The sequence below is a fragment of the Columba livia genome, chromosome 1, assembly GCF_036013475.1.
Source record: "Columba livia isolate bColLiv1 breed racing homer chromosome 1, bColLiv1.pat.W.v2, whole genome shotgun sequence".
In the NCBI taxonomy this organism is placed as follows: domain Eukaryota; kingdom Metazoa; phylum Chordata; class Aves; order Columbiformes; family Columbidae; genus Columba; species Columba livia.
Window position 1 is genome coordinate 29,843,684 of NC_088602.1, and position 13,713 is coordinate 29,857,396.

The following is a 13,713-nucleotide window of genomic DNA, read 5'->3' on the forward strand; positions in this document are numbered from 1 at the left end:
TGAAGTGGCAGGGGGACATGCAGAGGGGGTAGGTGATCTCCTCCCCTACATTTGGGTCCCTTGACACTTGCCTTGCTTGGGGGATGACACAGACTGTGTCTCCCCACAATATTTAAGAAACATTCTGGGGGATGTGAGACTCTCAAAGAGTATTGGTTCTTGACCCCTTTCCGGCTGGCTGTCCATCCATCTGTCCTAGCTTGGCCTATGCTCCTTCCCAGCAGATGACTTCTGGTCCTCTCTCCTTGTCCTCCCCAAAAGCTCAGCCCAAAGCTGGTGCTAGCAAGCAGGTCTGTCTCATCCCTCCAGCAGGACAGCCCTGGCCAGCCCTGTCACCACTGCAACACCTTCCCACCAGCCCCAACTCCAGGTGATCAAATAACTAATAACATTTAATAATTTATGAGGAATTGCTATTAGCAAACTGTGGTTGCCTTATCAGAGCCACTGGCTTCTGACATGCTGCAATTTAAAATGGCAAGAAACCCAGCTGAAATTAAGAATTAAAAATAATACAAAAGCCAGGCAAAGATAAGGTAAGGCTGATGGAGACCCTCAGCTCCCAGGACAGCTTTGACCCCCAGCAATAAAACAACTGCCTGCTTCTACTACTTCTGCTAGTAACTCTGAAGGCAGCTCATTCTGCTGTGACAAATCCTTGTCTTTTCTACCCACAACAGTCTTCTTGTTTAATGTCTACAGATTTACATCTGCATCTATAAGATTTCAGCTCTTAAGCATCTGAACACTATGGATGAGGAAGACATTTTGCTTGTGACAAGTAACTCCTTCGTAGTCAAACAGAAACACAGCTTCCAGCATCTTTCAGATGTTACAGCTTTTTAAAAACAGAGATTAAAACAAAACAATCGAGGGCTAAAATGGTTTAATTCCCTTAATCTCAGAGGTCTGGGAAAATCTGATAGCATTAAAATGAGTACTGAGCACATATATCACATGCAGAAAACCCCTAAATAAGGACAAAAATAACAAAGCCAAAATCCAGAAGAAAATACTCTAGGACCTCAAACCAAGATTTGGTATTAAAATCTCAAAGGTTCAGGTTTCAGGGGTGGTTTAGCACCATCGTGCTACTTGACAACATGAACAAGCACACATAGCCAGTTAGAGAAAGCAGAGCACCCATTAGCATCTGCTGCTAAGCCCCCATTTAGCTAATTACATTTCTCCTCCACTTTTTAAACCAGCCTTGTCACAGCATTGCTGCCTGTTTTGTGAGAAGCCAGTCTTAACCCTCAGCCCTGACTTTCAAAGGCAGCAAATATATAAAGAATTTCGTTTCTGGATGCTCGAGTTGCAGCAAAAAGGAAACATCTGTTGGGAAGGAGGAAGCCGCTCTGCTTTCGCTTCACTTTGGGGCTGATGACATAATTGGCCATTAGATTAGCAATTAAAGACAGCCAACTGGAATGCTAATTCACATTAAAAAGGGAGCTCAGTTCCTGCCTAGGCCTATTGCAGTAGTTTTTTAAATCCAATTTTCCACTTAACTTTGCTCCTTGCTCCAGGGAGACACACAGGACCCAGGGACGCCAAAGCCCTTGAGAACCAACAAAGCTGGCGAAAGCCTGTGCTGCCAAAAGCCCTGCTCAGACCTATGCACCGCAGGGACTCGGGGTGCCCGTGTGCCCCCCGCAGGAACAGGAACAGGGCAGAGGTTTGCCGTGACTCAGGTTGCCAGGATTTGCCATGGAGCTGAGCCGGGCTGGTGCCTGACTCACTCAGCACCGCGCTCGTTCCCCATCTCTGAGTCAGGTCTCAGAAATTGCCAAGTGGAGGCTGCTTCCCACAGCGCTGAAGACCTGGGGTGCAGTTTTTGCACCCGCTTACGCTCATCAGCCATGCAGCACAAAAGCAATTAGGAGCGTGTGGGTGAAATCTTACTGTCTGTATCGGTTAAGTCATTGCTTACCCTGCTTCTGTGTGGTTACACCGGGGGGAAGCAAGACCAAGTTATGGGTGAGATTGAAGCCCTAGTTAAATGTCATTTTAGCAAGAAGAGGAAAAACACCCTGAATTGCAGGTTTCCAGAGGTGACAAAGAGCTTTCTTATTTGGTTTTCTTAAAAAACCCTAATAATTATGAATCCATTTACCTCTGAACTGATATTTCTCATGGTGTCATGAAAAACAAAGCAGAACATCTCACAACACCCTTCTCAGAGGATGTCTTTTGGAGCAGTAATGTAACGAGTAAGAGCCATTTAGCAGCCTACTTAATATGCATTTTCTTCCAGACAATTTCCCCTGTACCATATTATCAAAGGCACAGCATAATTGCTGTATAACAACTGGAGCATGTCCAAAAACATTTTTAAAGCCTGGAATGATCTTGTTCAGGTTGAAAGTTGCACATTTTAGAAAGGCCCCTTCTTCCCAAGACTGTTTCAGACCAAATCGACAAGAACCGAGTACCTACCTCCTGCCTCTCAACATCCATGTTCCAGACAACGATTCCCCCATCTGCACCACAGGAGATGAGCTGCCGAGTGTGGTGAGCATAGGAGAGAGACTGAACTTTATCACTGAAAAAGAAACAAGACAGTTACTAACCAACCATTGATGGCTAGCACACAAGTAAGCATCGAATATACAATAAAGCAGTATAAACCACTTGCTTGCCCATGTTTTCCTTCTCCCCTCCCTTTACATGGCATCCATCAGATGCAGATCAGTCTTTGCTGTCCAGCTGGGATCAGAACCAGACTGTTGCTCATTTGGGCAGCATCTGGGCAGCATCCACAAAAGAAAGACCTGTTCTGACAGCTGCTTTTGCTGCCCTTGAGATGGGAGGTTCCAGCTGCACTGGGAAGCCAGAACAGAGCTGCAGCTCCGGGCTTCTCTGAGGTCACGTTTGGGTGCGTATAAGCAGCCCCGGCAGGGTACCGTCTTCTCAGAAAGTCAGTAACAACTTCGTTTTCATCAATCTCTGTAACATCTAGGAAAGAAGCACTGAGGAACTGCTGAAGATTCTTTTCTATCACTGGAAAAAATAATATAGGAATCACTAAATTTTTCCTAAACCTTCCTAGGGTATGGTGGACAGTTTAGGCGCTTCTGCTTCTTCTCTTAAGAGAAAAGCAACATGGGAGAAACAATTCAGCTTAAACCCCTAAAACTGTGCTCTGTTCTTCATAAAAGAAAGAAAACCAGGCCTCATCTCAAGCTATTTACAACCTGAGAAACAGAGACTATTTTGGGAAAATACAAGATTAAGAAGAATCAGTAACTAGAACTGAGCATAAAGTGGCTGGAAATCATCCACAACATTTAGTTTTCTTTGCTACCACCGCTGGTCTTGTCTGCCCAAAGGACTTTGATGCCAATGTATCATCTTGTGCATAGGGCCTCTCCTCCAAAGGGGACTGTGTTTATGGCACAGTTTGCCTTCACCTCACCCACCTGCCCACATCAGTGGCACCATCAGGTGAAATGTTTCTTGGTCCCCGCTGTCCTTAGGACCAGGTTTCTACGCTGTACAGTGCAAGCCAACAGCTGTGCCACAGATTAAGACCCAGAGGCTAAATTTTTATCAGGAGAACTGATTTCCACAGCAATAAATCTAGCAGTGGTACATTAGCAAGAACAACTGTTAGGGTACAAGGGTAATCTGGGAATTTCAGCAAGAGCTCTGCAGTGCTCTGAAATCCCAGCAGCATCCAAATTGTTCAGCAGAGTGCAGCATTACTCAAAAGAAATGTATTAATGTATAAGAAACATTTAGACCAAAACCACTGTGCGATTTTGCCTTTCCAGACCTCAGCACGGTGTGCAAGTCCCATATATATGCACTCCCAACACACTGAAAGAAACCTGTTGCATTGCCAGGTCATTGCATTCTGATCTCTATTCAATACCCAGCACAGGCTTACTCTTCTCCAAAGACTTTTAGTATGCTGTGCAAACGTGAGGTCTGTACATGCAAAGATGAAGCCTCTTTGCATTTGAAGAGATGGTGAAGGCCCCTATGGGTAAAGCACATCATTTAGAATTCAGGCTGTAAGTAAAGTGGTATGGAAAAAGTTAGCATGGAGTAAAAAGGGACTAATTGTCCAAGCCTGATGCTCCCTCTAGGGGAGGGAAAGACCTTAACACTTAAAAAGCGAGAATTTCCCTGCAGCTGTTCTCAATTTAGGACCTTCCTCTTTCCAAAGGGGCAGGCTCTGGCATGACACATTCAGGACTACAGATATTGTGCTTTCCTTCACCACCCTTTGCAGACTCTCAAACCAGCCTGTGGGTCCAGCACTGAAAAACTTACTATAATCAACTTATTCCAGTTGTATATGGACCACAGGGAGTCACACATACAAGCTTGAGGCATGTGAAGACTGTAACCTTTGGGATGTTTGATTCCAGATGTGGCTTCGGGCTTTAGGTTTTCTCCCATAAAAGCAGGAGGAAGGGCTTTGAACGTACTTATGTCCTTGCAGCTCGATGGCTGTTCCTTTTCTTCCTCCAATATCCCACATTATAATGGAATGATCAGAACTGCCTGAGAATAAAACTCGCTGTATTGGGTCCCAACAGAGAGCAGTGACACCACCTGAAATAGGACATGCACACAACAGTAATTTCATTACAGAAAGTGGAAGATAGGAATGTAGCTATAGATACATACATACATATAACAAAAAATAAGAGTGATTAAAATGCAGGTCTCTTTAGCAAGGGCCACACAGCCATTGTGCTTGCCAGCTGAAAACCGACAGCCTAGAAAATCTACTGAAGCCCCATCATACCCTTCTGCAGGCAGAGAGCTCTGCTGTCACTCGCATGGGTGAATCCACTGAGCAGTAAGGTAGAAGGATGGTCACGGTGTGAATACACAGCTTTTCATCTCCATCATTCCCAGAAGACAGATTTTATTAAAAAAAAGAGAAGCAAGTGCGCAATATCACGGGCACGTTCACTGTATCCTAGCACGAGGATTGAACTACATTGTTGTACCTCATAACTGAGATACTAGTGTTCAATCAGAGAGGAGGGCTATGGAGAGAAAGAGCCTAGAAATGACCACCATTTCTTCTGTTAAATGGCAGGATCACATTCCAGGATTACTGTTTTTAAAGCATGATGGGGCACAAGTCCCAGCAGTGAAACAAAGAGTGCCTCCGAGATGTGCCTATTCCACTTGGGCAAAAGTGTCTACCAATATGGCTCCTTCCTTGAGGAGTGTCCTTTTCCCCCAAGTTACCACAACTGATTCTATCTCACTCTGCTTTAATTAGCAGCTACTGGTTGTGGTGTTTTCTGCTACAGAAGTTTTCTGATCAGAAATCTGATCGCTCTCAGTTTTACCCATAAAGAATAAACTTCCCTGAGCTCTAGTGACAGTTTGAGATCTACCTCCCTTCCATGCTATGCACTGACACAAGCCATCCTAGCGTTTCACAGGAGAGTCAAATCGCCATAATGCTGAGCAGAGACGATGAACACAACTGGGTTTACCCCCGAGGCCTTACCTGTGTGTCCCTTAAATGTCGTCACAAGGCTGCAGGACTCTTGCTCTAGTTTGAGTATGGTCACTTGCCCAGAATGATCACCAACAAACACGTGCCGGGTTTCCACATCAAATCTGATGGACAAATGCTGAGGAAAATACATTGCTTATACAAGCTTTGCATTCCTTTCATGACTTGTTAATTCTTTTAGCATGAGTGTCCTGCAACCTCGTGCATAGTGCTCCAGTCTCAAGGAGGTATTCAGGGTGTACTTTCACGCATCAAGCTTATACCTCTTCATACTAAAAATGCAGTCTCCTTGAGTAAACAAAGTGAGAAAAAATGATACTATTCCAGAGGATGCAATTTGTGTTTATGTTACGAAACCCCTTTGAAGTAGCCCTTCACCATGAACAGAGAAGTCATCTCCTCAGGCTCTCTAACTCAGGTGCTAGATTTGGATGGCATCCACTCTCTCTTTCCCTTCCCAAATTGTATAAAATAACTATTACTAGTTATCTGTTTCTTCATTATAGTTAAGTTTACAAATACGATGACAGGGTATTCATTTATGTTGTATTTGGGGAAGTGTCAGCTATGTCAGGTACATCACCCAACATACCCTAACCTGAATGAAATTTGGACCCATTCTGGAACCACCTATCCGGACAGATTCTGACCTCTTCATCCAATTTAATTCCACATTCAGAGTCCATACTGGATATTTAAGGTACAACTGCTTAGCACTGATTTTATGCATACAGAACATTGAGGGAAACAAAACACGTTCCTGGTTCTGCCAAGATATGTGCAATATTTGTCAGTGATTCTCCATTCCCCTGCCCTCCAACAGTATGATCTGATGACCCAAATTAAAGTGCCCTCCAAAATTTTGAATCACTCAAAATGGTCTGTTCTCTAGAGAGTTTTAAGAAATAGAGGTCAAATTACTGCATCACACTTTCAAAATTATTTATCACTTAATTAAAATATAAGTTTAGTCTTAATGCTTTTTAAATTGGCTGAATGACCAGACAATATAAAGCAAGTCCATGTTCAGACAGTAATTCTGGGTCACTTCCCATGAACTAGCAAAACACCCATCATCTATACCACATATGCTAAGGGGCACTAAAAAGTCTGTTTATGCTAACCCCTGGTTTCAGCCTAAGAGCTCATACTTTTCCACTTCCCTTTTCATTTGCAATAAAGCTGAATTAATATTTCTTTTATTGCCAGGCAGCTGGGGCAGCTCTAGGTGAATAAGCCACTTGAGTGCCATTTCTGGAGCCATTTACTCGTTAGTTAACCCAAATTCCCAATATATAGTGCGTTGTTCCAGAGTGAAGGACAAGCGCTCATTATTTTATATTAAAGTAATTTAATTTTTACCATGCATACACAAAGGCACGCTGACCTGATCACTGACCTACTTTGCTACCGTTAATTCTTAGAAAAAAGCATGTGCTGCATGTTTAAATGAAGGCTCTGTCCATATTTATTACAAAAGCAGACCACAATAGGTTGCAGATTGCCCTTTGTTTTGCTCAAAAATGGTTAGACCTAAATATGCCACCATGCGTTAAGGATACAAAGCAAGGAGAACAGACAGTTTTTAAAATTGGCTTTAAATCACTGTTTCTCTCACAAAGCACTGTACCTATACAGGAAACAAAATCTGGAAGACAAATAGAAAAATACACCAAAAAGGCTCATTAAGTGCCAAAAAACAGAAGCAAAACCCAGAGCTCGTCAGAGGATACTGCAGGCCGCAGGCCCCGGCGCTGGTGCGGTAACCTCCCAGCCGCTGGCCGCTCTCTGAACAGTGCCACGTGAAGTGCTTGTCTTGCCCAGTGCTCAGCAGCCACTCCATCTCCAGGACAAACAGAACCATCATGACCCTGCTTTGATGAGCTGAAAATTAAGCAGAGAGACATAAAATCGCATTGTGGAGAAGAACATGGACGCAGAAGACCACTGCAAATACCAAATGCACGCAGCTCCTCTGCTCCCCCTCCCTACAGAAGAAGCTGGTATTTAATAATCCCGTTGACACAAGCTACCATGCAAGTTGTAAAGTCCCTGCTCTGCATGTTCAGCGCTTGCATGAGAAAGGGCAGAAGAAAGACTTAATTCCTTCCATGCCTATTGCAGCCACTTATCTTCTACAGTAGCACAAGTCTTCCTTCCATCATTGTATCATCACTAACAAAGCTGCCATTGTGCAAAACACTTGGGGCTCTACTTAAACATCTTTTGAATTGGTTTTATGACAGTAGTGGAGATGCCTATGCTGCTGCTCCTCCTGCCACGAGGTCTGGTGTGGATCTGGGTGGTGGATTGTGGTACCCCAGCAGAATGATGCTCAGAACAGGCACAACCCTGCACCAAAGGGATGTTTTAGCATTGCATGTAAACCAGCTAAAAGGGAAATTAGAAAAAAATCAAATAAATAAAAATTAAAAAGATCACAGCTAGGGAAGATGAATAAAACAGCTGAAGGAATAAATTTCTACTGCTACCTAAATAAAGCCATCAAGAGCTTTTCATTAAAGCAAGAGAACCCAGGTTTGTACAGGCGTTTTGTTTTGTATGTTTTGTATGTTTTGTATGACCAGTGGGCTTGGTCATGAAGTCCTGATTGAGATGACTTTTTAATAAAACAAGTGGCTGGAAAGACATGCACAATTATTCCCAGCTGTAACTTCATGGCGAATGCCATAATTTTCAATCCACAGCCCTACTGGTTTATTACTGTTCAGAGACCAGGCAACACGTGTCACACAAAGCAGGCTGCTTGTATTTGTTTGTGTAAAAGCTGACACATTGGAAAGATTAAATATCTTTGGAAGCTTAAAAACCACCCTGAAACCTCTGTTTGAAATGCAGATAAATTCCTTCAGAACAGTATGGGAAGATTGCTGCCTGTCCTATACAAATATACATCACAGATGAGAGCCATGTTCAAACCCTATGAGGAGAAAGCAGCTGTAGCAAAGAACAGGAGACTTGCACAGGCCAACATCTGCCCCTGATCCATGCTGCCTTTTGCACCCAGATTCCCCGAGGAGAATAGTCAATAGATGCATTGACGCAAATTTCCATAACTGTGACTGGCAGCTGGACTAGTTTACAGCATCAGACTTGAACTGTGACCAGATGCTTTCACCCTTGCCCACAGAAGAGCTTAGACATCAGCTCTTGTTTCCATGCGCTTTTAAACTCCAGGTCTGTAATAAGGACAGAGGGATGGGGACCACCCAGGAGTCACTTGAGCTCTTTTAAACAGATCCTCTCTTCTCTTCACCCTGCAGATTTCTTCTCTGGGAAGAAATCCAGTGGTCCCATGGGTGACTAAAGCTTGCCTTTACCTAACTGCTGGTCTTCCTGGGAATGGTGCACTGCAGGGAGGGCCACCATGGGGGATGGATGCATCCTGCTGCGAGCACCTTATAAGCTCCTATATATGTCCCAGGGGCTTGTGTACACCAGCAGTGCCGAAGACAGACCAATGTTCTTCCACAGGACGTGCAAAGCCGGCTGAGATCAGGGTGCTCAAGGCCTGCCCAGGAATGTTTTCTCAGCACATGGCAACTGCTACTGCTCATGTCGGCTTCCCATGGTCTGAACTGGCCACGGGGATAGCTGGCATAGAATAGTTTGGGTTGGAAGTGACCTTTAAAAGTCATCTAGTACAACTGTCCTTGCAAGGAGCAGGGACATCTTCAACCAGACCAGGCATGACCCAAATCTCCTAAATCTCCTTCTAAAACTTCTTCTAAAAGTCAGGGCTTGTACCTTTTGCCAGAAATACTGCCCACAGATGGTGAAGCAGCTCTCTGGCAAGTAAAGAGTAGACATTAAAGAAATGTGTACGTGCCAAGAGGTAGAAGGGGGGGTGCATGGTATCTTTGCTTATCCTTCCTGCCCAAGAAGGGCTTTCAATTCAGCATTCTCTTGCCCACCTGCACATGCTGCACTTCTTACCTGGTACCACCACACACATGCTGATGGCAAAAATACCTGAACTAAGTGAAAGAGCACAGTGTACACTATCTAGGTAAGGGAGGAAAGAAAGGACAAATGCAAATAGAAATGGTCATTTGTCATTTAGAGGCAATTTTACCCACGTAAGTCTTAAAGAAGCAAAATGTCAGAAGGCTGGAAGTTGATAGTAGAGCAAGGAAGAAGGCTGGGCCCCAGGATTAACACAGGTTCAGGGTTGTGAAGCAGAAAACAAAAACCTGGTCCTTCAGCCACAGGTGGTTTGATCACCATTTGTGTGCAGAACAGAAGTGGAGCAAGCACTTCCAAAGCTGCTCACTGCAACAACAGCAGAAGGGAGAAGCAGGGATGGAGGGTGAATGCGGTCACAGTACAGAAAAAGCCACAGCAAGAACCAAGCAAAAGGAGATCTGTGTAAACCAGCATGAGAAGAGAGCCCGTGTGCGAGGGAAGATTGTGCTGTACAGAAGGTAGAGAAGCAGCAGACAGGAGAAGGGAGGTCTGTCTGCAGCAGGAGGGTGGGAGGGAGCAGAGGGGCTGCACTGCTGCTACGAGAGAGCAGCAGTGAGCACCATGCAAAGAGCAGGCTGGAGGGAGGATGGGAGGGCTCTGCCTAGAGAAAAGCAGCTGCAGCCAGGAGGTGCACACTGAGAGAGAAACAGCCAGAATGCATGGGGGAAAGGAGGGTCTGTGCTGTGTGTGAAGGCAAAGGTCTGAGAAGCACAGGCAGTGCGTGGCCACGCACAGTGCAGGGCAAGAAGTTGTGCTGGGTGCAATGGAGAGTTGCAACAGGGAAAAGCAGCAGCAAACACCAAAAGAGAGGTAGAAGTTAGTGGTAAGAAAGCAAACCTTAGCATGCACAAGAAAAGCATAAGGCTGTGCAAAGAGGAAAGCAGAAGTAAGGGCACGGCATGAGCTGGCCTGAAAGCAAGGAGGGTGTGGGACACCCCTGAAACTGGCAGGCTACAGAAGCAAGACTACAAATCCTGCTCAGCAGAACCAGTGCATGTATTGCAGCAGGAACTGTCATATCATCCAGACAGAAGAGTCCTCTGGCAAGAAGGTGCAGTTGCAAGGAGCAGGGTGGAGAAGGCTGCACAGAGCGGGAAGCAGCAACAGCCACACAGCAGAACCAGCCTGTGAGGGGCTGGAGGGGGCTTGAACTGAGGCTGCTGAGGGGAGGGAAGGGCTTTGTCAATGCATCCAGAGCATCCCAAATGGAACCACTCGAAGGCCTGCACCACCCTTCCTCATGCAAGAGAAAGAGTTAGTGCCTGTAGGAAGCAAATGCCTTATGACCCACCTTGGAGTCCTGACCAGTGTGTCACATCCCCAATCTCTGAGTTTTGATACCTTTCTCGAAAGGGAAGTTTTCACAACTCTAGACACAGCATCACAGCAAAACCTCTGCAGAGCATGGCATGCCACCTCCACTTCCAGTGCTTGGCCACTATATGGCACCAGACCCGGCCACAGATCCCTGCCAAGACCAAAGCACAGCCTATGCTCATGCTGTCATCCTCTGTCACTGACAGATAACTTGGCAGGCATATTCATGTCCTTTCAAGATGCAACTACTGTCCTGTAATCACTACAGCAGCTTCATCTTCTTGTGGGACATGATCAATAGCCAGCCAGTCACTGGGCAAGGTGCTACTTCTAAGAGCACGGCTGAACATTTACAAACAAAGCCAGCACAGGCAAAACCAGGCAGCATGGCTGAGCTAAAGCTCCTTGGTAGACTAAATAAAATTATTTACTCCCCCTAAAATATCTTTAAAGAACATAAAGGCCTTACTTGAAAACTTTAAACAAAACCAAACACCCAACACTTTTACAAGCAAAGCTTTTGACAAGTGAACCACTAGAAGGCCACCATACTCAACAAAACCCCATGTCCTTTTTAATTATGTTTTTCTTTCACTGAAGGCTTTGCCAAGATACTTATGCCAACCCCTATACCTTGGCACAGCCACATGAGGAAGCTCTTCTACAGGGTTGTGAAACGGAGACATCCTGGATCAAGTGAGGAGGGTTCATCTCTGTTGGAGCATCACATGCCTACCCAAAGGACTAAGTGGCCCTTCCTTGCATATTCTCCCAGAGAGCATGGTGAACACGGGGCCCTTCCCACCTTGCTGTGTCCCAGCAGTGCTGCTGGACTCTGGTCCCAGTGACAACCCCGGGAAGATCTGATCCAGTGTCCTGGATGAAGACAACTATGAGGAGCACAGGAGTGCCTCCTGGTGCACGTTCCAATGAAGCTATAGGAGCCTGTGACTGACAGCAGCTCCCAGAGCATCTCACTTTCACCATGCTTGCCCAGCACCCCAGACCTCCAGTAGATGCAGCCAAGCCCAGAGAAGTGTAGGAGTGGGTTCTGTGCCCCTCTACTAACACATGGGGTAGAGAAGTGGAGAGTCAGGGATGCCTCTATGGATGGGGGTGGTGGGAGGCACTGTGCTGTGGAGCAGTGGGCAGACTCAGGTCATTGGTGCACTGCAAACAGTGGGGAATCTCTGCTTTGTTCTCCTCCCTTGCACCATCAAAAACCTGCCCACTGCAACTGTCACCCTTTGAGTGACACTTTCCAGTGGTGCTGAGGCAAGCTGAGATTGTCCCTGGGTTGCTGTAACCTACTGAGGAGCAGCCCAGAGGAGTGTAGCTCAGCGTGGGTTGCTGGCGTTGCTGGTAAGCTGGGCAGAACATGTCTTTGTGCAGAAGCTCCCCTCTGTCCCCATGTCCTGCTTGGCTGTGTTATGGCAGCTGTCGGACACTGTTCCAAGGAAAGTTTCCTACCAAATCCAAATGGCCCTTCACAGAGTCTTGTTCCTCCTGTAGCAAGGAACTGGGACCTGTCTTTCCCTCTCTCTGGGCATAATTTCCATTTGCAGCACTAACAGCAGGTCTGTCTTTCCTAAGCCAGCAGTGGGGGGAGTAAAAGAAAAGAAAAAAAAAAAGCACCTCCAGTAGTACCTAAGGGCATATTTTTCCATAACCAAATTTTTGTCCATGTGGCCAACAATGTGTAGAAAGCAGAACATCAGCTTCACTGCATTCTGCCCAGAGACCTCCTCCAATGCTATCCAGCAGCAGCACATCTGGCACGCTGCAGTCAAAGGCCATGAGAACAGCCTTCATCTTCCTTCCTTCTTTTTAAATTTTATGGGGGGTTCTCCCCAGGCTTTGGGTGGCCTGCCACAGCCAACTGGCTATTCTGCCCCCCCTTTCAGCCTTTTCCCCAAAGGGCTCAGAATAAAAAAGTGGCCTCAAGTGTGTGTTTTTCAGCATATGCAGAAGAAAAGACTTCAGCTCACCCTTCCTGGGCTGTGATTGGCCTGCATGATTGAATCCGAGCATGAAAATGGATAAGCTGATAACAAAGGGTGCTATAGAACAGTCAGTAGAACTCTTCGGTGCAACAGCCCTCAAATATAAAACCTGAGTGTCTAAGACTTCGGTGATTGTGGAGCGAGCACAACTTCTGATACTAAAGACTAGTACCATCAGACTGCAGCAATCTTCTTTAAGATTCACATATGTACTTAATCATCATTGGATAATTTTTCTTCAGTTTTCACAAGCTAAGAAAAAATGCAGGCATTCTAGCTTAATTTTACAATGCACCAGGCATTCATGAAAGAGCTGAAGCAAAATGCTCAAAAGCTGATGCATGTTAGTTGTGCCCTGCAAAAAATCACAATTCTTTTCATACCTTAAAATCTAAATGTTACAAAGTGATCCCCAGAGCCTCCATTTAGAGATTTAAATTATCCTCTCAACATTTCAAGGTACAAAACTCAAAATAGATTAGTAAATACATATTTTAAAATCTATGTGAGAAATCTCAAGCCAATATGTCAGAGTCTTCTATAAAGAAACATAATGTTTAGTATATAATATGATATTAGACTAAAAGGTGGTATGATATTTTGTAGTATAAGAGCAAGAGATACGAGAATAAATTGCTGCATGTGTTTGTGACTTTTATAAGAATACCCATCCCAAGCGCAGTGTCCTTTAGAGGTCTGACATGGATAAATAGCCAGATTTCTTAAAACATCACATTTGTGAATACCAGAATATATAATTAGAAAAGCTATGGATTAGCATTTCTTGACCTTCTACTATGAGGTATTCACTGATAATCTTGAGATTACTGAAGCTGACAGTTATTGAAATTTAACCAGACTAACTCCAAAAGCTGCAATCTTAAATGCCTCATCCCTAAAAGACGGGTTAGT

At 45.0% G+C, this 13,713-nt stretch overlaps 1 protein-coding gene across 6 annotated transcripts in view; it reads right to left on the reverse strand.

Annotated features, from left to right (window-relative positions):
* The window catches only part of WDFY2 (WD repeat and FYVE domain containing 2), a 66,991-nt gene that overhangs the window by 5,315 nt on the left and 47,963 nt on the right, over positions 1 to 13,713 (reverse strand). For all 6 annotated transcript variants that reach the window (XM_065052969.1, XM_065052944.1, XM_021286840.2 and 3 more), the window contains 4 exons: positions 7,228 to 7,378; positions 5,486 to 5,598; positions 4,440 to 4,566; positions 2,440 to 2,545 (listed from right to left, as the gene is read on the reverse strand). In XM_065052969.1, the coding sequence (XP_064909041.1) occupies positions 2,440 to 2,545; positions 4,440 to 4,566; positions 5,486 to 5,598; positions 7,228 to 7,378 (497 nt within the window). The remainder of the gene's footprint in view (positions 1 to 2,439; positions 2,546 to 4,439; positions 4,567 to 5,485; positions 5,599 to 7,227; positions 7,379 to 13,713) is intronic.